Genomic DNA, 26,867 nt, shown 5'->3' on the forward strand with positions numbered 1-26,867 from the left:
ACTTATGAATGTCCTAATTACAGACATGGACCTGTACAGGGAGGGTAAAAGTGAAAATGTTAGTCACTCAGTTGTGTCTGACTCTTTGTGACCCCATGGACTGTAGTCCACCAGGCTCCTCTGTCCATGCAATTCTGCAGGTAAGAATACTGGAGTGGGTTGTGATTCCATTCTCCAGGGTATCTCCCCAACCCAGGGATTGAACCTAGGTCTCCTGCATTGAAGACAGATTGTTAATTATCTGAGCCACCAGGGAAGCCCATGGAAGGTAAAGGACAGAGCTATTTAAGATATGTTAGATAAGAGGAATTCACAGATAAGAGGGCAGAGAAGGGAATAGGTGGGAGAGAGCAGATGACATCCAGGCTGACTTTCGAGTTTCTGGCTTGAGGGGCTGAATGGGTGGTGGTGCCCACTGCAGAGATAAGAAGGCATCAAAGCAAAAAGACCAAGTTTGGGGGCAGAAAGATGATGATGTTATTTGATTAAGACAGGGGGCCAGAGAAGCGCCTGTGCAATCTCCAGTTACCATGGGGCTGAGGGGACCAGACACTGGACTCTTAGAGACTGAGAGATCAGTGGGACGTGGGAAAAGGGGCAGCAAGTCCATCTGCTGTGAACATAAGTGGGCACAGCGGTGGGAGCTGCAGGAGGAGGCAAGTCAGGGAGGGTATTTTCTTTTATGAGGGTGAGAGTGTTGTGGATGTGGAGGGGAGGGTTCCGTGGAGAAGAAGCGGCTTAAGATAGAGAAAAAGAACGGAGACTGAGGGGAGTGAGCTCCCTGAGGTGGTGGGAGGCAAAGGAACTAGAAGGTATATGGACCCGCCAACCTCAGATGATGGAATGAGGGGTGTGTGTGTGTGTGTGTGTGTGTGTGTGTGTGTATGAGAGAGAGGGAGAGGGAGAGAGGGATGGAGGTGGGAGAAAGGGACCTTGGAAGTTGGGGGGTTTAATTTGTTCACTGATCTATTCTTAAATCCTCAAACACCATCTACATCATACAAGCCCCCAATGAATATTCATAAACCAATACCCAAACCCATCGATGATGGTGAGTACTTAGCATGGAGTTCACAAGTTAGAAAGCTGTTGAGACGACCCAGAGGGATGGTATGGGGAGGGAGGAGGGAGGAGGGTTCAGGATGGGGAACACATGTATACCTGTGGCAGATTCATTTTGATATATGGCAAAACGAATACAATATTGTAAAGTCAAACAAAATAAAATTAAAAAAAAAAGAAAGCTGTTGACAACCCATAGTTGAAATGATAGGCTTTTGGCTCTTAATGTCCAGCAGTGATGTAGCTCAGAATGATAAAAAGGGACCAGATGGACAGAGTTTTCTCTGTAGAATAGGAGAGAGCACAGCACAGGGCAGAAAGTCTCCATACTGGAGGTCCCTGTTGTCAGGAGATGGCAGGTCCCTCTCAAGAGGGACTAATGGCACACATCTCTGCTTCCCTTTTTAAGACTCCCCTTCCATTTGCTAAGGTGGTTTCCAATGGGGCTGCCAAGCTTCAGGACTGCAGGTTGCCGTTGTCCCCGCAGGGGGCGCTCTGTCCATGGTGCTGACTTGGGCAGTCCCAGGCAGCAAGGTCAGGTCTGGGAGGGCTGCCTTTCTCACCGCCCCTCTCAACCAGTGCTGGGTGCAGTTGTCCTTTGCAGATGGACGCCAGGGCTGCAGATGAGGCCAAGCATGGAGCCCAAGATGGATCAAGGCTAGCGATCTCGATTCAGGTCCTCTGGCCCTGCCTGCACAGGGAGCAATGGTGGGCTCTCTGATTAGCAATCTTGATGTCCCTTTTCATTTGTGAGGGGGAGACTGCATGATGCAGAGGGCAGGGCCCCAGGATGGGAGTCAGATCTGGCTGGACAGATACAATAACTTACTAGCCATGCTGGGGAGAGAATTTACCTAAACTTCTTGGTCCCCCATCTCCTTATCTTGATCAGGAAAAACAATAGTGCTTTAATGCCTGTTGCAAACTAATCCACCCATAGTAATGGACAGCTGCCTTCTCTCTGACCTTTTTCCTTTTTAGGTAATTACTAAGACCCTGATGTCGCTGTGGCCATTCCTGGTCATTTGATTGATGAGAGTGTAGGGATCAAGTCCCTTTGAGGCTAAATAACAGGTCAGTGATGGCAGGTTCTCAGCCCTCCTTCCTGTCATTCTGAGGCTGTCTTGCAGCTGAATGCCGCTTCACACACTCCAAGGAAGTGAAAGACAGTGAAAGCTGCTCAATCATGTCCAACTCTTTGTGGACAGGGACTCTACAGTCCATGGAATTCTCCAGGCCAGAATACTGGAGTGGGTAGCCTTTCCCTTCTCCAGGGATCTTCCCAAGCCAGGTCTCCCACATTGTAGGCGGATTCTTTACCAGCTGAGCCACTAGGGAAGCCCAAGAATACCGGAGTGGGTATCCCTTCTCCAGAGGATCTTCCCAACCCAGGAATCGAACTGGGGTCTCCTGCATTGCAGGCAGATTCTTTACCAACTGAGCTATCAGAGGGAAAAGTTTATTTCCTGGCTTAGAGGATGAAACAGAATTCTGTAAGTTCCAATTCACATTATTTATTAATATATTTGGGTCTTATTTTTCCTAACTGGTTGAAAGGAGGCGCTAATTCTGCCTTCACTAGATGTTTTGAATATGCACTGCAGTGAAAGAATATATAAATGCCAAGGAACAAGCTATGCTGGGTGGCAGCACAAACACAGATCTTTGGTGACAAAGGGTTAAGATTTCTACTTGACGAGTTCCTAAATCTTGGCTTAAGGCAGCCAATCTCCCCCATGGTATCTTTTATCAGGTGGTTTTCTTCTGCCTTTATTCTCTGATATGACTGTACACATGATATACAGATGTAACATAGATGTTTAAAGGAAAGGAGAGTGGCAGTGAGGGGGTGGAGAGTCAGGATGCATGGGGAATGCACCGGTGATGGACACCTGGCTTCTTGCTTAGAAAGGTCAGTATGGACACAAAGAGAAAGAGCCCAGTTGGACAAGATGTCTTTCAGAGACTCTGGTATACTCCAAGGTCTGGGACATTATGAAGATAATCTGTCATACCACTCCTTTGGAAAAATATAGCCTGTAGCCATCCTCAGAAAGGCATGAAGTTATAAATTGGGAATTCTTCCCAGGCCGAAAATCAAGGTAAAAGCACAGAATTCATCCCCGAGGGAGAATCTGCCTCCTCTCTGGGAGAAGACAAATGATCAGAGTTTTGCTCTGTGCTGTTCAGCCAGCTGCAAAGTGGGGACTCAGGGAAGTAGGGGTTCCGGGAGACAGGATCCTCTGTGGCCAGGGCTAAGGAGACACCCTCCCTGGGAGGTGTGTAATAATTCAAGTGACAGAAGATGAGGGCCTGAGTTCAGGTAATAGAGAGGAGAGGGAAAAGCAGAGAAAGATTTTGTAAGCAGCAGCAGAGAACTAATGCCTGTAACAATCTGAGGGAAAGGAAAGGAGGACAGACTTTAAGATTTAAGCCTACTGATGTTGCTGGCTTTCAATGTAGGGAAAAGGGGCCGTGAGTCTAAGAATGTGGGCAGTCTCTTAAAAGTGGCAAAAGTCAAGGGAACAGGGCCTACTCTGGTGGTCTGGTGGTTAAGAATCTGCCTTCCAGTGCAGGAGAGGCAGGTTCGATCTCTGATTAGGGGATTAAGATCCCTAGAGAAGCTCTTGGGCCACAACAAAGACCCAACACAGCCAAAATAAAATTTTTTAAAAAGTCAAGGGAAGAGACTCTTTGAGAACCTTAAGCAGGCAACACAGGCCTGCTGAGACCTTTATTTTAGATCAATGTAGTTAAATAAATTAACTAAGGTTAATTTTGAATTTATAGAACCTCCCTGGTGGTTCAGATGGTAAAGAATCTGCCTACAATGCAGGAGACCCAGGTTTGATTCCTGGGTTTGGATGATCCCCTGGAGAAGGGAATGGCTAACCACTCCAGTATTCTTGCCTGGGAAATCCCATGGACAGAGGATTCCATGGGGTCACAAAGAGTTGGACGTGACTGATAGACTAACACTTTTATGACAAAAAAAGATTTAAGACTAAACTCTTGAATCTGGAAGGGGCAAAGAAAGGATCCTCCCCTAGAGAATCCAGAAGGAATATGATCCTGCTGCCCACAGCTTGATTTTAGCCTCATAAGATCCTTTTTGGACTTCTGATCTCTAGAACTTCTAGACAATAAATTGTGTTTTAGCAAAAAAAACCAAAAAACAAAAAAACAACCCAACAACAACGATTTAAGCCTATAATAAATGGATAACAATGTCACATTTGACGTGATCACAGGAGGTCTGGGGAGGTGGGTGGGAAGATGATGAATTTGGCTTTGGACCTGTTGAGTTTGACCTCCACAGGTGGCCAAGAAGTAACCAGAAATAGAAACCCGAGGCTCTCCAGAAAGACCTGCTGGTAGGATGAGCTACAGGAAGGTCTGCCTTGTGTTTCTGTGGGGTGTCCATCACTAAATGTGGTTTTGGAGCGATTTTCCCAGTGAGCATTTGGGGAGATGCCTGCTTCAGCAAACCACATGTCCTTGGGTCTTCAGGCAGCTTATTGCCAGGCTGGTTGCACTGGCCTCCTGCGGCAGTCCTCTGTGTATCTGGTCCCAGGGAGAGACATCGGCCTGGAGAGATGTGGACGTGTTGGCACGCAGATCCTCTACTGCAAACATTGCAACCAGGCAATCTCATGCTGTCCCAAGCTTTTCTTCAAAGCTTGGTTCCCCGAACCCACAAATAACTCAGCTCATAACAAACACTTGAAAAACTAGCTAATATGCAACCAGCCCAGTGTTCTTCTTCCTGACTAATGTTCGCAAAAAAACACCAAGAAGAAGGGGGGCCAGGTACATGTCAAGTGTATGGACATGTTCCCCTCTGATTATGAGTTTATGACCTGCTTAAATGCAAGCAAGTCTCCCTTGATGCTGCCACCCCTTCTGGCGCTACTGTTCCTCTTTGCTTTATAGAATGACTTTTCCATTTATCAGAGAAAACGTAGCCCCTATTAAAGAGAATATGACACAGAAAGCATGCTCATCAGGGATGGAAATGGTGAAGATCAGTTTTGATATGTTCCCAGCTGTTAAACAAGTCAAAAAGGCATTAAAAGCAAGTTTACATTTCCTCCGTCAGCTGAGATACAGACACGTTCCCACCTGTAAGAGGCACCTTTAGCTCTGATTTTGCCTCTCGTGGTATCAAGGTGGCTTTGATTAAAACTGCATTCCTAGTTGTGTTCTTTACGAAGAACTCAATTGTAATGCAATGGTGTCCTGCTCTTGAATTTCTATTCACATATTTTAAAGGCGCTGAGTCTATGCCTTGGGTGGAAGGGTTGGTGTGCATTTTAAGACCAAAGCATTTGAACCCAAACACCTCTGCAGCTATGCAGCAGAAATAGCCTGGTGCTCAAGAGACAGGGTACTCAGAGAGCTGCTGGGTCTGGGGGCTCAGATTCTGGATCTGTTTCACATGATTTGCATCAGTACTTTGCCCTTGAACCCCTGACGTGATCCCCTCTCTGGCTTCACACAACCTTTTGCAAGCCCAGTGGTAAGTCAAGTCTGAAGTCTTGACTTCTTTAGATTGTTGCAAACATTAAATGTGAGAAGCTTATAGTTCTCTGCAGTCACAAAATAAAACTTCTTACACTAGATTAATGAACAGAAAATTCCTACTGTTTCTGAAATATTATTATACCTTAGCTTCCCATACTGGGAAATGCATTTATCTGTGGTTTGTTGCTGGGTTGCAACTATTCCTACCTGGGATAAAGTACACAAGTTTCAAGAAGCCAAGTGGCAGAAAGAAAGAATACACAGACTTTTGTTATGTGGCTTCAAACACCAACAAAGGAATTCACAGGTTTGTGTTATTCTCAGAGACTCAGTTTCCTTTGAGATATATGCCCTCTTCCCCTCTCCCCGACCCAAAAAGCAAAACCAAAAAGGTTTTACTTTCATTCCACAGAAGCATTCTAGTGCCAGAGCAAAAACATGTGTGTTCAAGCCTTACACACTCACGCCCTGTGTTTACATGGAACTCTATACCACGACCTCTACTCCTGGCAGTGAACCAAGATAAACCTGAGTTCCCTTTTCTTTGTTTGCTCTACCCTCCTGGGCTTTTCTGACAAAGGGGAAAAAAAGCAAAAGGGTGGATACCCAATGTTCATACCTGACACAAAAGTATAAAACCACTGGTCCCGACTTTTTGGGGAAGTCATGTTCCAAGACTCTTCGATCTAGCTGAAGCCAGTTCAAGTGTCCCCTGTGGAAAAGAGAGACCAGTGGATTAGACCTATGGGTTTTGCCAAAGTTTCCCGGGATGAAGGTCTATGTCTGCATATATGGTACATGCTGGAGCACAGATAAACATGGACCTCTGCTTCACTCTTAAGTTCTAGTAATTTTCAGACACCAAAGGAAACATTGGAGAAACAGTGCATCAGCAGGAGATACCATGTAACAATCACAGTTGGGGATTTGAGACCTGCAGTCCAGTTCCTCGATGGCACTGAAATGAAAAGGCAATCATTCTTTTTTTGTCCTGAATTTCCTGACCACCACAGTGAAGAAAGACAGTCTTTTCTGTCTGAAGGCCTCCAAACACCCTTTAGAAACATGTTAGCAATCTTCACCATATCATGCTGGAAGCAGATTGGGGTACAAAGTGAATCAGAGACAATTTCTTTAAAAATGAAGCATACACCTAGCACAGGACCCAGCCTCTCCACTCCTAGGAATTTACCCAAGAGAAAGGAAAGCAGACATCCATACAATGACTTTCACACACAGATGTTCATGTTATTTGTAATAGCTTGAAACTTGAAACAACCCCAATGTTGATCACAGGGGAATGGACCAATTACGATATAGAAAGGAATACTACCCAGTAACAAAGACAATGAGCTATTAATACACAGAGCAACAAAGATGAATCACAAAATAATTATCCTGAGTGGGAGAAGCCAGACAAACAGAGTACAGATTGTATGATACCATTTACAGAAAACTCTAGAAAGTACAAACTAATCTGGGGAAACAGAAAGCAGATTGGTGGTTGCCAGGGGTGTGTGATGGGGAGACAGTGTGTATGTGTGGTGGGGGATGAGCAAACCTTTGGGTGTGATGGAGATGTTCATTATCTTGAAAGTGGTGATGGTTTCTTGAGTGCAGACATATCAACACTTAGGAAATTGTAAACTTTAATTGTGTAGTTTACTGCATGTCAATTTTATCTCATTAAAGCTATTTTAAACAGTGAACCGTGGAAATACTTGATGATATGCAAATGAGGTCACTTCTGCATTTCTTTCTTCCTTCCCTTCCTCCCTCCATAAATATTAATTGATCATCTTCTCCAGATAAGGGTCTGGAGATGTAGCAGTAAGCAAAATTGACACAGTCCCTTTATCCCTGATGCTTATATTGTCAGGAGACAGGAACTCAGCAATTATTTTCATGATTAATTCTGCAATTACCAATAGTATGAGGCCCTGTAAGGACCCGATCTAGTCTGGGGGTCCAAGAAACGCTGCTTGGTGTTTGATTGAGATTTGAAGAATGACAGGATGAAAGCAAAGAGGAAGAGGAAATAACATTCCAAGCAGCAAGGCCAGCATGTGCAAAGACCCTGAGGTGGGGAGAAATACCTGGCACCGTGGTATCATGTGAACAGAAAGGGATGAGCTGGAGAGTGGGGACCAGGGTCTTGGTGACAAGTTGAGGAGCTTGGTCTTTGAAGAGCAAGACAGAATCACAGAACAAGGATGAGCAAAGGGATCCACCTTGTCCCTTTCCTCTCCTCTCCTTCCCCGGTCTCAGCCCATCATTCAGAAGGGTTCAGAGTCCCATCATCTCTGTGACTCAGTAAGCCCATGCTGAACAGACACTATTGCACAACATTTCTTCAGGGGCTTGACGCTATGTAACACTGGTGTTTATAACGTATACACCCATGTGAAAGGCTGTGCTTACTGAACATAAAAGCTGTTGCATCATTGTATTAAAAGGTTTGCTCCTCCAAGCCTCCAAATAATGAAAGCTGGAGGCTTTTCATCTCCATTTTGAGATGTCTTTCAAACTGCACCTTCTGCACACAAAAATAAACAAACCCCTCTTTCAACTAAGCTCAAGCTCATGGCTCCAGAGATGATGAGGGCTTCCTCAAAAGAGTGTCTGTCGGAGGAACTCTGGCCTCTTTCTCCTCCAGGAATTTTCATCTAGACAAAACATGTTTTTTTTAATTAATTTTATCTTTCATGTTTAAAGCAGTATCTCAATTCTGAGTATAAGAGTTAAAAAAAAAAAAGAATGGAAAAAAAGTTCTCTGTGCAAAACAATTGGACCGACATCTTCCAGAAAGGCAGGATAAATTTTTGTTCGAAAGAACATGGGGTCTGGAAACAGAAGGCCTCAATGCCACCATTGTCTCTGGTCAGACCTGAAATGTTGTCAATGCCCCGTGGGGCTCATGTTGTTTTAAACCTCTGTGCCTTAACTAATGCTGTTCCCTCTGCCTAGAATGCCCTTCTTCCTCTCCAGTGCCCAGCGAAGTCTGGCCCATCTTTCAAGACACAGCTCTCCTGTGTCTCCTCTGGGAAGCCTTCCCTGGTACCCCTTCCTCACACCACACACCAGCCTGGGCTGTGGGTCCTCCTCTGGATGCTCACAGCACCCATCCTGGGCACAGCTCTGTGGCTGCCTTTCCTGAAGTCCATGGAACTTACTCTGTGTACACACTTTTCCTCAACAGACTTTCTACATATGAAAAACACAGAGAGATCTACTCCCTCAGGTAAGAGCGTGTGCATTTTTGATTAATTGGAAAGTAAGACAAAAAGACCTCATTATCAAGGTGTAATAACCCACAGTCTGCTCCCTCCCCCACTTTGGCCTCTGAAAATGTCCGAAGTCTTCCAGGATCCTCTCTTTGTGCTCAGTCTCCTGCAAACATATCATATGCACACTCACCCCAGGACTTTGATCATTTGGTTTCTCCTCCTTGGAACATTCTCTCTATCCTCTTTATCTGAATGCTAGCCACTGTTCAAGGTTGAGTTCAAATCTTACTTTTAGTGAAGCCTTCCGATTGCCTAAGTCTGGGTTTTCTTTCCAATGTCTCCAGAGCTTCTGGTTTGTGTCATCTGCAAGGCATTTAGCATAGCCTAGTGCTATTAGTTATTTAAAAAATAGGACCTGTTTCTACAGCTCAGTTATGATTTCAACATTAAAACAGAATCACCCCTAGAACATAGCATAGCACTTGGCAAATATTATGGATACCTAAGTACTTGCTCAATGGTTAGATGACTACCTCTGCAAGAAGCTGAGGCGTGCCCTGATCTCAACTTACAAAAGTGACTGAGTGACAGCACTGAGAGGTCAGTGCCACTGAAGGGAAAGTTGAATGTTCCTCATGGTTTCCTGGAAATGAGAGGCACCCACCCCATGCAGGGTCATGAGAAGAAGCTCCAGTGTTGTTCATGAGGCAGAAAGGAATATGGGGAGGACACAGGAAGAGACTTCACTGGGGTTTTCATGGAAAAGGCATGAGGGACAGCTTAGGACTGGCTAGCCTGAACAGTGCTGGTGGACCCTGAGTCTTCAGAACTATCCCTGGTTCTCTGGTAACCGGCTCTGGGGTGATTAAAGATGGGAGGGGGAGTACTGGCTTGGGGTTTGGGAGTTACTTAAAGGAGGTGGTTCAGAGTGTGGCCTCAGGGTCACAGAACTTTGGCTGTTAGTTTGGGATGGAATGGAAACAACTTTAGCTGTTAGTTTGGCCCTATAACTAATGATCCCAAACAAATACAGAATCTGTAAAAACTCAGAACAGAAATTTATCCAATGACCGTGCAGATTTAAATTTTAATCTTTTGCTTTGCAATAACTCCTGATAAAGAGTCTGGTGAGACTAACCTTTTCCAGAATCTTGCAAGAGAGAGACTAGAATGGTGCACAGCGGTTTTCCTATGGTCCCAAATGCAAGGAATAAGGAGGAATCAAGATGGAATGTTCTACCTGTGCCCTGAGGATCCATCAATGGATCAGGCTTGAGAAATTCTCATTCCACCCAAGGGCACAACATTTCTACCCACTCAGAGCACTGCGGATTTGACCTGGGGGCCATAATTCACTTGGTGGAGAACCTGAAAGTGGGAACCCTTTGAAGAAATACAGACCATGTTACTAGGGTACCACTCTATGGGGTTTGCTCATTGCCCATCTTCTTCATCCATGTTAATGGAGAACAAACAGGTAGATGGATCCCACTTCCCTAGGTAATTTCATTGCCCACACTAAACTTTTTAAAAGAACATTATAGGGATGAATTCCTTGGTTCCCAGCCATGTATTAGTTCAGCATTGATCAAACCATGAAATGACTAGATTAAGAAAATGGTCAAAAAGCAGAAAGAACAAAGAGGCCAGAATTCCCCCGTAACTGAATAGTTGGCCTTGGAGAGAAAATGAACTTCCTCCCCCTACTTCCTCTACTCAGATTCCTCAACCCCACTTCTGCAAGGAATGACAGTGCGCGCGCGCACACACACACACACACACACACACATACACACACAGGGTTCTGAAATCCTCCGGGAGGGCTCTTCCTGCACCTGGAGTCCCGCGACCCTTCGACTTTATGTGCCTGTAAAATCTCTCCACTACAAAGGTGCTACAAAAGGAAAGACTGAGGCACCAGTAACCCACCCTGGGTCCCTGAGGATAACTGCTCAATATCTGGGCAAAAGCTAAGGGATAGATTAAAAAGGAAACTGGAAATCTCATTTCTGAGGCCACCAATTTCCATGCATTAAAATATTTTCTGCTGATTGCATTGGGTTCAAGGTCACATTTTCCTACACCCAACAGTATCAAGGATAAGGATTCCTCACTGTCCGTGATTTTTTTTTTCCTTATGCAACACCTCTCATTCCCAACATCAGGTTTCTTCCTCAAACTTTCTTTTTCTTTTCTTTAAGCTTATGTAGGATGGGAAGCAAAGAGTAGAAGAAGCATTTTCTCTGTACAGTTTAACTAAGAGATGCCTGATAGCTTGGGTTTCATTATCTCATTGATTTTTCATTTGAGAATTCACATCAGTACATTGGCCTATAACAAAGCAAAAAAAAAAAAAGTCCCAGGAGATGCTCATGGTATTTTTGTTATTGCTTGATTGATAACTATCTTTAAAGCTGAGCAAGATAACACCTATTTGGTTTATGGCGGCAATAGGTCGAACTGTTGGGTCAGTAATAAATATGCAATTGCTTCTAGGCAACAGAAATTGGATGCATTTATTTAACAGATTGCTTTTAGCGTCTCCATACAATACAAATAGATTTCTGGTTCATGGAACCTTTAATGGAGAAGGCCTTAAAGGGAGCTTTGTTTGTAGAGAATCAGTGGGGTAGGGGTGTGTGATAAGTCTATCTGACCCAACAGTCTTGAACCCCAGGGGAGAATGAGACTCGGTGCCTTTTAGAGGTTTTTATTGTAGACAACTGATTCTTAGGGAATGTGCTTCCAAAAAATGTCAAAGCAAGAAGATGAAGCTCTTTCAGGTGTCACTAGATGGAGAGGCTAGGTTTGAAGTTCTTCAAAAGGAAGATTTCTGCTCTTCATTCAGTCCAGTGTCTTAGGGTCGGAAGTACGTGTGCTCAGCAAGGACAGCAAGGAATCTGGTTTAGCTAGACTCCCTCAAAGAGTGGCTTTCAAGAGAGTGTGTGTGTGTGTGTGTGTGTGTGTGTGTGTGTGTGTGTCTACAAAAGAGAGACACACACACAGATGAAGTTTAAGAGAAGGAATATATAGGGAGCCTGGATGACTAAATCATGGGCTATTTGTCCATCTGAATTTATGCCTTTACTTTTTTTTATTACACACAGAGGGATTGTTTGCTCTATAGTGTCCTCTGAAGGCTACTCAAAATGTTCTTTTCTAGCATCTCCTACCTATAACTTAAATTTATTGCCTAAACTAAAAATACAAGCTCTCCAAGTGGTCACAGGCCAGTTACTTCTGTATCTCCAGACTCAGTAGTGGATGCTAAATAAACATTTGCTGAGAAGCGAATACATTGGCTTTAGATAAGCCCCATAGATCAATATTGCTGTTGGTTCCATGACTGCCCTCCACGTCTGGACGCTGCTCCCACCGTAACTAAACAATCTTTGTATCCAATGAGAATTCACCTAAGCTGGGCCCGGGCTCCCCTGTACCACTGGGTTTTGGGAGGAAAAGGTCAGGAGAAAGATTGGATTCCTAAGACCCCTTCTGGTTGCCTCATTCTTTTTTCTCTTAGCTGCACACAGGAAGAGTTCTGCTAAAGCCCTTTTCTGGTTCCTGAACAGAAGGTCCTGTTGTTTGCCACGGCGTCTGAAGGTCTCAGTGGGCTGTCTCCGAGGGGGTAATGAACGCTGAATGCCACGTTCCCAGAAGCAGCTATTACAACCCGGGCACCGAGGTTGTAGCCATTGATTTTCTCCTCGGTCGCACAGTACAGAGCATTTAATGAATGGAAATCCCAAACCTATTTCCAAATAAATTACATTCCCAGGGCTGCAACTTGTGGTGGTTTCTTCTGCAATTGGAAAACCGCTTTTCTGCTTTTTTAAATTGCACATCAGCTTGTGACTGGGGATGCTCATCAACTAGCCCCTTTTCACATGTCTCAGTCCATGCTGGTCCTGGTTCTAGTCAAGGGTCACAGGACTCAAAGGTGCTGCTGAACTGAGGGTTCTCGTCATTGTCCTGGCATTGGGTCTACGGATGCAATTCCAGTGTGATATGGGCATTTAATTATCCAGATAAATCACACTCCCTTATCAGTACCTATCCATGGCTCAATTAATTAAGACACAGCATGTTGTTTTTTTAAAAAATCCTTAATCGGTTCTTCAACTTAGATTCTGGCTTCAGAGTGCCTGTGAACCTTCTAAAATTTAAGTACTAATTATTCTGTATGTAAACAATTGTGGGGGTGAGGGAATGTAACTTCTTAAATTTCACAGGGGTCTGTGATTAAATAAGAGGTTAAGAACTATTCATTTTCCTAATTGGTACGTGAGAATACACTGGAACTGTACATGGCTTTGAAAATGTGCAACAATGGCTTAACTAAGTTTTGTATCTTTCTCCTTCAACTTTCTAAATACTTCTTAAAGTGTTCTTACACAGATACTTATTTACAGCATTTGACAAACAATCCTTTAAATTTATGACAGGGAATTAAAATTAAAATTTAAATATGTTACAATTAATCATGACTTCACCTTGAGGGATATTTGACCATTTCTGCTAAATAGCCTAAAAGCTGTTCAGTTATTGCTGTTGACAGTGGGATCCTCCATCAACTTTTTTATTTTAAAAATGGAAAACTTGGATGTTACAGGTGTTTGCCTATGCCAATATTACTTAATAACCTAAATGGGAAAAGAGTTTGAAAAAGAATAGATATATCTATACATATAACTGAATTACTTTGCTGTACACCTATACATTGTAAATCAACTATAGCCCAATATAAAATAAAAAATTTTTAAAAATTAAACACTTGGGTGTTATCCATGCTTGCCTATGTCCAAACTCGTTGAACTGTACACTTTAAGTATGTGCTATGCTCGCTTAGTCGTGTTCCACTCTTGGTGATGCTTTGTACTGTAGCCCGCCAGACTCCTCTGTCCATGGGATTTTTCTGGCAAGTATACTGGAGTGGGTTGCCATTTTCCTCCTCCAGGGGCTCTTCCTGACCCAGGGGTCAAACCTGACTCTCCTGTGGCTCCTGCACTGCAGGCGGATTCTTTACCTTCTGAGCCGCGGGGGAGGCCTTAAATATGTGCAGTTTTGTATGTCAATTTCACCTCAGTAAAGTTTTTTTTTTTTTTAAAAGAAACCCAAACAGAGGAACAATTATGACTGAGAATAGATCAGATAACTAAAAATAGGGCTTTACAGATTTAAATTATACCATCAGAACCATGACTTATGAAAAAAATCAGCCTGAGTGTTGAAACAGCAGTGGGAATATTTCAAAAATAACATACAAAAATAACTTTCCTTAAATGATGAATGTTAGTGTTTGATAAAGGAAAATCTTGGTTATTCTATTTGCACTCTAGGAAACACGAAATCTGAAGTTCTGAGTGGGTTCTAAACAGGTTTCCAGAATCTGGAATGGGGAAGAGTTTATAACTTTGCAGGCTCATGGCATGAGTCCTGATGGGCCTCAAATATTCAAAGTTAGAATGAACTCAGCTTCTCTTCCTGGATCTGGAGGGAGGGGGCAGAGACAACTTACACCAGCATCCCTCTGCTCTATGACAGCGGTTTTCAAACTGGCTACACATAAGAATCAACTGGAGAGCTTTCAAAAATCCTCATGCTCAGGCAACACCTCGACCAATTAAATAAGAATTTCTGGGGGTAGGGCCCAGACACTGGCATTTTATAAAGAGTCCAAGTTGAATTCAATGTGGAGTCAAGGTTGAGGACCACGTCAGTAGCAAAACATTAATTATTTTAAGATCCAATTTATATTAGGACTTCCCTGGTGGCACAGTGGATGAGAATCTGCCTGGCGACACAGGCAACATGGGTTTGATTCCTGATCCAGGAAGATTCCAAATGCCATGGAGCAACTACACCCAAACACCTCAACTACTGAGCCCATGTACTGCAACTACTGAAGCCCATATGCCTGGAGCCTGTGCTCCAAAACATGAGGAGCCACCTCAGTGAGAAGCCTGAACACAGAAAACATGAGAAGCCACCTCAGTGAGAAGCCTGAGCACAGCAACGAAAAGTGTAGCCTCCGCTTGCTGCAACTAAAGACTGCATGTGGCAATGAAAACCCAGCCCAAACAAAAATATATAAATAAAATTATATTAAAAAAAACTTACACTAGGCTCTTACTTGGCTTCAGAACATTTTAAAGACTGCTAAAATGTCGTAGTTTGCATGGATCACCACACTTCAGATATTCATTGATAACCATCTATGGACACCTCAGAGATAAACTGGGTGATTGCTTCCAGACCACCAAAATAAAGTGAATGTCACAAAAATGAGAGTTACATGGATTTGTTGGTTTCCCAGTGCATATAAAAGTTATGTTTACATTATACAGTAGCCTATTAACTCCGCAGTAGCATTGTCTAAGAAAACAAGGTACATACTTTAATTAAATATACTTCATGGCTAAAAAATGCTAACACTCATCTGAGCCTTCTGTGAGTTGTAATCTTTTTTACAAGAGTAACATCAAAGATCACCAATCACTGCTACTGCTGCTACAGCTAAGTCACTTCAGTTGTGTCCGACTCTGTGTGATCCCATAGACGGCAGCCCACCAGGCTCCCCGTCCCTGGGATTCTCCAGGCAAGAACACTGGAGTGGGTTGCCATTTCCTTCTCCAATGCATGAAAGTGAAAAGTGAAGGTGAAGTCGCTCAGTCGTGTCTGACTCTTAGTGACCCTATGGACTGCAGCCTACCAGGCTCCTCCGTCCATGGGATTTTCCAGGCAAGAGTACTGGAGTGGGGTGCCATTGCCTTCTCCGTCACCAATCACAGACAACCATAAAAAATACAGTAAAAATGAAAAAGTTTGAAGTATTGTGAGAATTACCAGACCATATGACACAGAGACACAAGATGAGCAAATGCTGTAGGAAAAATGGCACTGACCGACTTGCTCAATGAAGGGTTACCACACAAACCTTCAATCTGTAAAAAACAGAGTATCTGTGAAGTGCAATAAAAGAAACCATAAAAAAACAAAGTTCGCTTGTATATCTTTTTACTTGTGCAGAGTTATTAAAAATAAAAGGGGCTAAATGCACTTGAATCGGGAAATAGAAAAAGACATTCAGTGGGGAAAGTGGTGAAATTTGAATAAAGTCTGTAGTTCAGTTACTAACAGTATCAATACCAAGGTTAATGTCTTAGTTTTGATACTTATCACACAGTATTTATGATATTCACATTAGGGGAAGCTGGGTAAGGGGTATATGAGAATTTTGTACTATCTGTGCAGCTTTTCTGTATAACCAATTATTTCTACATAAAAATTTTAAAAATTGAATTAAAAAAAACAGAAGATAGACCTAGTACTAATCCTGCATTGATTAACTAACGATAGGAAATATCCCTGGACACAGAGTCTGGCACTGTGGCCTTGGACACTATTAATGAATGCAACTTAGGGGTGAAAGGAATTTAGGAAATCTTCCAGTTTCGTCTACATTCTCTTTCCTATTTCTTTTCTCCATGCCCATCCAGAGCCTACGAAATGTCATCAACAGCACACTGAAAGACTCACTGACTATACACGAGTCACATACTGTACTATTAGGAATTATAACACTGCTGGCAACTCCTAACACTAGTGCAGTATTTTATAGCTTATAGCACTTCTTTCTTCTTTTTTTTTTTGGCTGCACCATGCAGCATGAGGGACGTTAAGTTCCCTAACAAGGGATGGAACTGGTGCCCCCTGCACTGCGAGAGTGGGTCTTAGCCACTGAACTGGCTAGGAAGTCCCTACAGCACTTTCTAAGTCTTGTTTTGATCTGAATTAGGAAAAAGGCAAATGCATGGGGTATGCCATGGATTGCAATAAAGGATGAAAGTTCAACTGCATTTCATTATTAAATACACAGTGTAGTACCTGCAGAAATCACACACACACAACCACACAACACAATACACATGCATAATTAGAAAATCCAGTTATTAAATGATCTGGCATTACTGTCTAGCAGTGCCCAGTGTGAGAGCAGAGGCAGGATACAGGGCAAGGATAGTGGTTACCGACGTATCATCACCACCTAGACACTTCCCTGGTGGCTCAGACGGTAAAGAATCTACCTGCAATGTGGGAGACCTGGGTTTGATCCCTGGGTCAGGAAGATCCCTCGGAGTAGGGCATGGCAACCCACTCCAGTATTCTTGCCTGGAGAATTCCATGGACAGAGGAGCCTGGCGGGCTACAATCCATGGAGTCACAGAGTCGTACATGACTGAGCACCTAAGCACACCGCACAGACCAAGCCTCACCCACAGGCACCATTCTTTGGTCACAGCTTTCATTCATTCCTTTCCCACCAAGAAAAGGAGCAAAGGTCAGATGACCAAAGAGGCCATGAGCCAATGCCTTGGCCCCAGGTGTGGTCAGCCCTTGACTGACAATGGCCTGAGTCACGGCCACCCCTGCCTTCCCTTTGTTCTGTCTCCTCATCCTGGTCTCTCGGAGGCTGGTTCCTGATTTCCTAGGGGTCCCTGATACTCACTGTTCCCTGGTGAGTCAGGCCCATCTGCCATCTCTTTTCCAGGAACTGTCTGCCAGCTGCAAAGTCTTGTCCACTGATCTCGGCTGGCTGTCCACCACTTTTACAATCGCCAGAGGAGCCCTCCCACCCACACCCAGGTGAAGAGGTTGGTGGTGGCCACTCTTCCTCTGGACGGTGCCAGACAATGGTTCATATCCTCCTTATCACCCCCACCATCCCCAACAGGGCTCTCCAGCTGCCAGTTCACAGTCCAGGGAGAGGGACCCTTCCCGCCAGCCTGCGTGCCTCTAGCCTGCATGCACGTGTACACACACAGACACAGGCACACACACACAGACACACACACACTTTCCCCACTGGCCCGGGGAGCCAGGAGGTCAAGACCTGGAACAGACAGACATATGCACACACACACTTTCCCCACCAGCCCAGGGAGCCTGGGGCAGACGGGCTCCATTCGATGGGACAGGTGGGTGGTGCTGTGTGGTTTTCCTGCTTTCATCTCTCCTGGGAGCAGAGGGACTTTCTCCTTGATGTTCATTTCTTCCTGGCTGGTGCCATTATGGCTGTGATCTGAAACCTTCGGCAGGTGTATTTTTTCCTCCTGGGCCCAGGACAATAAGCTCATTCTCTGACTTGTTTATCCCAAAGGGAAGTCAAATTGGGACCCATCTTGAGTTCACTGGCTCTCTGAGGAGAGGAAACGTACTTGGGAAATGTGAACAATGGGATATGACGAATTGAAACTGTGGTTTCCTTCTAATTAGTGAAAAATGTCTGAGTACCAGTTGAGAAGGTTACAGTGGTTTTCAGGAGAAAGGGTAGAAAACAAGCACATTCACGAAAGTGGTTATTCTCCATGTATATTTGTACATTTGTCTTAAAGCATTTTTAAAAATTACTTTGTTGGCTCTTTCCCATCATAGCCCTCCAGGTCACAGCCCTGTTTACGAGGTCCCACCCACAGGCACAGCAATCCTTCTAGACCAGGAGCAAGCAGTCCTGCCTCCCTTCTGGCTCGGTTCTCCGAGGCTCCAGGGCCAGGGGCAGCCTGTTCCTCTCGACTTTCTGGAGCCAGGTGTGACTCTGCCCCCAATACTGCTCACACTGCCACCTGAAAGGTTGCTAATTTAGAGGGTTGATAATCTGCCCAGTTTTCCCCAGACAGTCCCAACTTACACCCTCTTTTACCCACAGGGTCCTGATATGGATGATAAATGCTGCGGCCGCCCCATCCACCTGCGGCTCCCAGAGGGTCCTCGCACATATACACCTGATCATCTCTCCCACCGACCAATGTGGATGCCTCCAGTCCTTGCTCCTGAGCCCAACCTGCTTCAATGGGACCTGCCTCCCAGAGTCGTCTTGTCCAGATGCTCACCTAACCCTAATCTATTAATGTTTTAGGACATCATCTCTGTAATTCTAAGGATCTGGAGGAGCATGTGTGCAAGTGTGTGTGTGTATGCACAGAGGAGCAAGAACTGTAAAACATTTGCTTAAAACAGTGTATCAGGAATTTGTGCAGGTGTACACTGTACTCTTTTATTAACAATATATTAAGAAGGAAATTGAAATTTTAGTAAAGATACTCCTTCCTTGTGTTGCAAAACACCACTTGAGAGAGCCAAATTAAAAGATCACTGAACACAAATGTACTTTTCATCAGATGAGCAGTCTGAATTTTCCATTTTTATAGTCTACTTCATCGTTGACAGTGAAACTGCACAGATAACTCTTCATTTTGAATTTATCATTGCATTGACTTCCTGTTATTGTTATTCCAGCACTGGAAAGAAACGCTGCATTTCCAGACGTTTTCGTTTAACTCTAACAGAAAACAAACCCAGACAAATCTTTTTTTAAAAAAGAAACATTTCAGTTCTGAACACGCACTGGCTTGATTATAAGAACTGGTTTACCTAAAAATTTCATAATATGAGCATCATCCTAATTATATCCCTTGGCTGTTCCAGGCATGATCACAAGGCCTTTGAAATTCAAATGATGAACTTGGACTGACCCTGAACCACGAGACCTACATGGCCTGCAGCAGCCTCCACTGTGGACAGTTGAGACAGTGCGATTTCGGGTTCCATATTTTCCCTTCGGGTTCTCTGAACACGTGGGTACTTACGTCTCATCCGTGAAGGCAATTCCAAAGTATTCCTTCTCCTTCAGGTTGAAGTGAGAGGCCACGAGGTCAAGCAGCTCCTTGGCCAAAAGCTTGGGCTGGAGAGAGAACAAAATGGGAGAGTAAGTGACAAGACATTCCGTTTCCCGAAACACACAATCTCAATCTCATATTTCTTGAAAGGAATGTCTCACAGTTCAAGAACATCCATACACATGGTTTTTATAAAACCCAAGGAGTTGACAGTGAGGACAGGGCCATCAGTGGACTGAGACCTTCTGCCTTGTTTCCCGGTAGTTTGTTCTATCAACAAATGCTACTTGCCCACTGACAAGGCTGTCAGAGCTCACAGCTCTCCCCCTCCCCACAGAAGAACATTTTATACTGAGTTGACACGAAGATATCTTATTAAAAAAAAAATATATATATATATACAAGAAAGTGAACGTGAAGTCACTCAGTGATGTCCGACTGTTTGCGACCCCATGGACTGCAGCCTACCAGGCTCCTCCGTCCATGGGATTTTCCAGGCAAGAGTACTGGAGTGGGTTGCCATTTCCTTCTCCAGGAGATCTTCCCAACCCAGGCATTGAACCCAGGTCTCCCACATTGTAGGCAGACGCTTTACCGTCTGAGCCACCAGGGAAGTCCCTTATATAAATACATAGTCATACATATGTAATGGGCTACCCTGGTGGCAGATGGTAAAGAATCTGCCTGCCATGCAAGAGACATGGGTTCGATCCCTGGGTCGGGAACATCCTATGAAGAAGGAAATGGCTGCCCACTCCAGTATTCTTCCTGAGAAATCTCATGGACTGAGGAGCCTGGCAGGCTACAGTTCATGGTGTCGCAAAGAGCCAGACAAAACTAAGCAACTAACACTAACATATGTAATATATATATGCTGTGACATACATCAAATATATATTGCATAACACAAATGTTATATAACACTATAATATATTAATACTATAATTAATATATTATAGAATGTGAAGATAGATATATTGGTTTGGTCAATAAGCTCATTTTGATTTTCCCATAAGATATAGTGGAAAAACTTGAACTTTGTAGCCAACCTAATATATATATATATATATATATATATATATATATACTATATAAGTGCATGGTGTATATATATATATACCATGCACTTATATAGTATTTATATATATATATATACATATATATGTATATATATATATACCATGCACTTATATAGTATTTGCTATGTGCTATCTGCTATGTGCTAGGGCCTATTCCAAGCACATTACAAACACCAGCTTCTTTAACCCTCATCACATCTTTATAAGGTGGTTCTATTAATAATTCCATTGTATGGGGAGGAAACAGGTGCCCAAAGATTAAACATCTCTCTTTAAGTACTGGAGTTGAGATTTGAACTCTGGTTCCAGAGACTACCCTTGACTACTCTATACGTGCGTGTGTGTGTGTGTGTGTGTGTTAGTCGCTCAGTCATGTCCGACTCTTTGCGACCCCATGGACTATATAGCCCACCAGCCTTCTCTGTCCATGGAATTCTCCAGGCAAAATACTGGAGTAAGTTGCCATTTCCTTCTCCAGGGGATCTTCCCAACCCGGGGATCAAACCAGTGTCTCCTGCATTGGCAAGTGGATTCTTTACCATCTGAGCCATTTGGGAAGCCCTGATCATTCTATATGCTCCCATAATTTAAAATTCAAACAATAAGAGTAACTTCCTGACAGAAATGTTAGCATTAAGGCCAAAGGAACTTGAGAATAGTTATTTAAGAATAAACCAAAAATCTGCCTTTCCAAGAATATTTTTATCCAAGAATATTTTTATCATCAACTCTTTCCTGAACATCTCTGCCAATCTAAAGGAGTGTGTCAGAGCCTGAGGTATGAAATCATTGTAGCTGTTTGCATTGTCAATACATCCATCACTCTGGCCTATCACTGTTGAGATGACCACAGACTACCAGGCAAATATTTTATTTTCTTGGCCTCCAAAATCACTGTGGACAGTGACTGCAGTCATGAAATTTAAAGGCGCTTGCTCTTTGGAAAAAAAGCTATGACAAATATAGACAGCGTATTAAAAAGCAGAGACCTCTCTTTGCTGACAAAGGTTCACATAGTCTAAGCTATGGTTTTCCCAGTAGTCATGTATAGATGTGAGAGTTGGACCATAAAGAAGGCTGAACACCAAAGAATTGATGCTTTTGAACTGTGGAGCTGGAGAAGACTCTTGAGAGTCCCTTGAACAGCAAGGAGATCAAACCAGTCAATCCTAAAGGAAATCAACCCTGAATACTCATTGGAAGGACTGATGCTACAGCTCTAATACTTTCGCCACCTGATGCGAAGAGCTGACTCACTGGACAAGACTCTGATGCTGGGAAAGACTGAGGACAGGAGGAGAGGGTGGCAGAGGATGAGAAGCCTGGTGTGCTGCGTCCACAGGGTCACAAAGAGTCAGACACGACTCAGCAACTAAGCAACACCACCATCACCAGGTTCAGATGTAGGAGGGGAAGGAAAGGCTGATAATAGAGATGCGGAGCCAAAAGGTGTCAACTATTTCTAAATTGCCTCCAAGATCAGGTTTTTGTAGATGCATTGCCTTTATTCTACAACAACTGCCCTGTTCCAAGTATACTCGCTGGATGTCTCTAAGCACAAAGCAAAAAAGAATGCGAGAAGAGAAAACGTATGTGTGTGTGTATTTCCATTAACGCACATTAGTATACCATTCCTGAGTATATTTCCTGTTCCGGTGGTTACTTTGTTCCATTTTTCTATTAAGAGGGTGGATAAGATGTGTAAATCAAGAGCTACACAGCAGGACTTCCCTGATGGTCCAGTGGTTGAGGGTCCACCTGCCAGGGCGAGGGACACGGGTTCGATCCCCGATCTGGGAGGATCTCATGTGCCACGGAGCAACTGGACCTGTGCACTGAAACTACTGAACCAGTGTGCTGCAGCCACTGAAGCCTGAAAGCCTAGAGCCTGTGCTCCACAATAAGAGAAGCCACCGCAGTGAGAAGCCCACACACAGCGACTGAGTAGCCCCCACTAGACGCAACTAAAGAAACTGTGTGTGCAGCAACAGACAGCCAACACAGCCAAAAATCAAATAAATAAAAATTAATTTTAACAAAGAGTTACATAACAGTTTTAGAACTAGCATCAGTTCAGTTCAGTCACTCAGTCGTGTCCAACTCATTGCGACCCCATAAATCACAGCATGCCAGGCCTCCCTGTCCATCACCAACTCCCAGAATTTACCCAGACCCATGTCCATCGAGTCAGTGATGCCACCCAGCCATCTCATCCTCTGGCGTCCCCTTCTCCTCCTGTCCCCAATTCCTCCCAGCATCAGAGTCTTTTCCAATGAGTCAACTCTTCGCATGAGGTGGCCAAAGTACTGGAGTTTCAGCTTTAGCATCATTCCTTCTAAAGAAGTCCCAGGGCTGATCTCCTTCAGAATGGACTGGTTGGATCTCCTTGCAGTCCAAGGGACTCTCAAGAGTCTTCTCCAACACCACAGTTCAAAAGCATCAATTCTTCGGCACTCAGCCTTCTTCACAGTCCAACTCTCACATCCATACATGACCACAGGAAAAACCATAGCCTTGACTAGACGGACCTTTGTTGGCAAAGTAATGTCTCTGCTTTTGAATATGCTATCTAGGTTGGTCATAACTTTCCTTCCAAGGAGTAAGCGTCTTTTAATTTCATGGCTGCAGTCATCATCTGCAGTGATTTTGGAGCCCCCAAAAATAAAGTCTGACACTGTTTCCACTGTTTCCCCATCTATTTCCCATGAAGTGATGGGACCAGAACTAGCATATGATCTCGCAATTCTACTTCTGGATATTTACCCAAAGTAAACAAAAACACTAACTTGAAAAGACATATGTACCCCCTTGTTCACTGCAGCATTATTTCCTACAGTCTAGACATGGAAGCAAGCTAAGTGTATGTCTATAGATGAATGGGTAAAGAAAATGTGGTATATACACACAATGCAGTATTATTCAGCCATAAAGAAGCGGGAAATTTTACCGTTCACAACAATATGGGTGGACCTTGAGGGTATTATGCTAAATGAAATAAATCAAACAGAGAAACACAAATACTATATGGTCTCACTTATATGTGGAATCTAAAAAAGAAAATTAAAAAACACTTCATAGATACACAGAACAGACTGATGGTTGCCAGAGATAGGGGGGATGAGTAGGGGCAGGTGAACTGGGTTAAGATGGTAAAAAAAAAAAAAAAAAAAGAGTTACGAGACAGTTTAGTTTCTTATTTTCACTTTTTTGGTGCTACTAAGGACTGTGCTGTGTCCCCCCCTCCCAAATTCATATGTGGAAGCCCTAGACCTCACTGTGATGGTTTTAGGCAGTGGGGCCTTTGGGAGCTGATCAGGGTTAGATGAGGTCATAAGGGCAGGTTCTCATGATGGGGTTAGTGTCCTTATAAGAAGAGATGCCAGCGAGCTGGCTTGCTCTCTCTCCACCAGGTGAGGACACAGTGAGAAGGCTGCAGTCTCCAAGTCAAGAAAAGAGCCCTCATAGAGCTCAACCAGGCTGGCACCCAGACCTCGGACTTCCACCCTGCAGAACTGTGACAAAATCAGTGTCTCCTATCTAAGCCTCCAGGTCTATTGTATTTGTTAGGCAGCGACTAAGACAGGGGCACTTCCTTTGATCCAACAAACATTTATGGAGTGCCTAAAATGTGTAGGGCACTAGCGAGCCCTGCAGGAGATACAAAAATGCACAGCACACAGTACTTGCCAATAGGCCCTCAGACTCTCATTAGGGCACAGAGTAACAGCTAGTGTTCATTGCAAAAAGCCAAAGCAGATGGTCCCGTCTCTGCTGCCTCATCCTGGGCTCCCAGCATGGCAGCCTCGGGGTCTCATCACCATCAATTTACCAATGAAAACGGCCAAAAATGATGACAGTGGTTTTAAAGCGGGGGCAGAGCTTCCTCCCCCCAGAAAACATAAATCAACAGGAGAATCCATTTTGATAAATCAATGTCATCCCATATGCTATGCTTCCATTCACACTAAGGAAGGCAGGGGAGTCAATGCGGCACATCTCAGAGCATGATTAATGAGTGACAAGTAGAATCTGAGGGGAGGAGGGCTCTTGAAGCTTCAGGCTGTATTTGTTAAGGGATGCTATGGGGCTGTGTTGCTAGCATCACCTCCATCCCCACAAGGTACCTGGCTGCCCAGATAAAAAGTATTTAATGCAGAGGCTGTGACTCAATGGAGGGAGGTAAGGCTGATTTTTACATTGCAAAGTACCATAACTCATCCTTCCAAATGCTTGCATCCCTTTCAAAACAGTCACAGCATTTCTATAATCTGCTATTTCTTTAAAACATTTTGATCATGTTTGGGGTCTGCCTTTGAAGCTGGTGTCACATGTGTAAAAGCATCCTCGCTGGTCTTGGAACAGATTTGATATTTTTTTAAATGGCAAAAGTCACATGAGGTCAACTCTGGTGAATGGTGATAGAGGATGCACGGGGGGAGCACATTGGATCAAACTGTTTTCTAAAATGAGGTGTGACTAGTAATTCATTATTTGTGGGTTCTTAGAGGTAATGGGGAGATTCCCAGCCCAAACTTGGAAATGATGGAAATAAGATTTCCTTCTCTTTGAGAGTTAAACTTGAAAGCCATCATCTCAAGAGAAATGACCAGAGGTATACAAATTTACCCAAGAAAAGAAGAGAGTTAAACTTGAAAGTCATCATCTCAATGGAATTGACCAGAGGTACACAAATTTACCCAGGAAGAGACAAGAAGTCATCTATCACATGACTAAATACTGTAATCATTCCATAGAATGGGCTGGGTGAATGACCAGCCTGTGTGCAGAAGTGGTGGGGAGTCTGGGAAAAGGAAACGAGCTGAGAGAAGTACTGTAGTCTTAGCCCATAGGCCTCAAATATTAATATTTGAGTCCCAGCAGTAAGGCCTTTTCTCTGTAGAAATGGAGGCATGGGGCTACCTTAGCCAGTCATTTGAAACAGTCAAATTACATATTTAATTCCCCTTCTTCCAATCTCATGCCTTTCCAAGAACTTACTGAGGTACCGCCATGTCCTTCATATGAGTAGTCTCCTATATGATGACATTATCATCTAAATTAAGAGATTTTTGTGAGTTTCCTGGCAGTCAAGTAGTTAAGAATTTACCTTCCAATGCAGGTGGTGCAGGTTTAAACCCTGGTCAGGGAGGTAATAATATCCCAAATGGCTCAAGACCAAAAAACCAAAACATAAAACAGAAGCAATCTTGTAACAAATTCAATAAAGACTTTAAAAATGATCCACATTAAAAAAATCTTAAAAACAATAGGACACACTCCTCTTCTACTGTCATGGTGACTGGCAATGCCCCAGCTGGTAGCCGCTCTACCAATGAGAGCAAGCTCTCCCCCCCACCTCATGGATGAGTAGCACGAGTGAGAAATAAACCTCATTGTTCAGTTTTCACCATGACCTTAGGGGTTGGTTTGTCATCAGAGACAAACTTATCTATCAATTGGATACCTTATCCAATTGATTCAGGCACTGAAATCTTAATTCCCTGTATGGTAGGTTTAAAGCTATTTAAAAGTCAGTGATTCCTTGAACTTGCAAACTAAGACAATATCCCACCTTGATGTGGTGGTGATTAATGAACTTACATCGTTCAGAACGTTTCCTAAACTCATTTGGTGAACACTGCTGGGTAAGCAGAAAGCTTTATGCTATTAGTTACTTTGAAGTGACGTTTACAAAATCTGCTGATTATAATTTGCCAATTACTTGTGCTGTAAACATTTGTGGAGCTTTGCAGGATTTGGCTGGGAGCAAGGCCAGGCAGGTGGCCTGTAGACTCGTCAGGTTCTTCAGGACAAATGTGGCTGAGGCCTCAATGCCAATGTGAGCAAGGCAAGCCCTATGCGTTGTGGGTTAGAAACAGCCTATTCTGGGTCACTGGCACCATCCAGGCTCTCTGAGGTCACGATGTTTAAGACTGACTTTCTCTCAATCCATAATGAACTTTGTTCACTCAATAGCTTTTCTCATTTTCTTTTTCTATCTCAGATTCTTTTCCCATGTGCCCTTCTAGGCTTTAAATCATCCTTATAACTGACAAATAGAATTTCTTTATAAATGTCTTACTCTACCATGCAGACCTGAGTTCCCAGGGCTCTGGACTATTCCAGTGGGAAACTGTGCACATACCTGCATGGACAGGGTTCCAGAATGGGCCTCGTTTATACTGGCTTTCAAGGTGGGACATGATTGGATTGTAGAGATCAAAAGAACACTTCACACGGACACATGGCTCTACAGTGCTCTGGGCACACATGATCCTTCTAGCTGACCTTGTGAACTG

At 43.7% G+C, this 26,867-nt stretch overlaps 1 protein-coding gene across 3 annotated transcripts in view; it reads right to left on the bottom strand.

The window, feature by feature from the left end:
* The window catches only part of FRMD4A (FERM domain containing 4A), a 323,302-nt gene that overhangs the window by 149,706 nt on the left and 146,729 nt on the right, over window positions 1–26,867 (bottom strand). For all 3 annotated transcript variants that reach the window (XM_055543859.1, XM_055543862.1, XM_055543861.1), the window contains exons 3-4: window positions 19,460–19,554; window positions 6,206–6,298 (exon numbers count right to left, since the gene is read on the bottom strand). In XM_055543859.1, coding sequence (XP_055399834.1) covers window positions 6,206–6,298; window positions 19,460–19,554 — 188 coding nt within the window. The remainder of the gene's footprint in view (window positions 1–6,205; window positions 6,299–19,459; window positions 19,555–26,867) is intronic.

The sequence above is a fragment of the Bubalus kerabau genome, chromosome 13 (genome assembly GCF_029407905.1).
Source record: "Bubalus kerabau isolate K-KA32 ecotype Philippines breed swamp buffalo chromosome 13, PCC_UOA_SB_1v2, whole genome shotgun sequence".
NCBI lineage: Eukaryota > Metazoa > Chordata > Mammalia > Artiodactyla > Bovidae > Bubalus > Bubalus kerabau.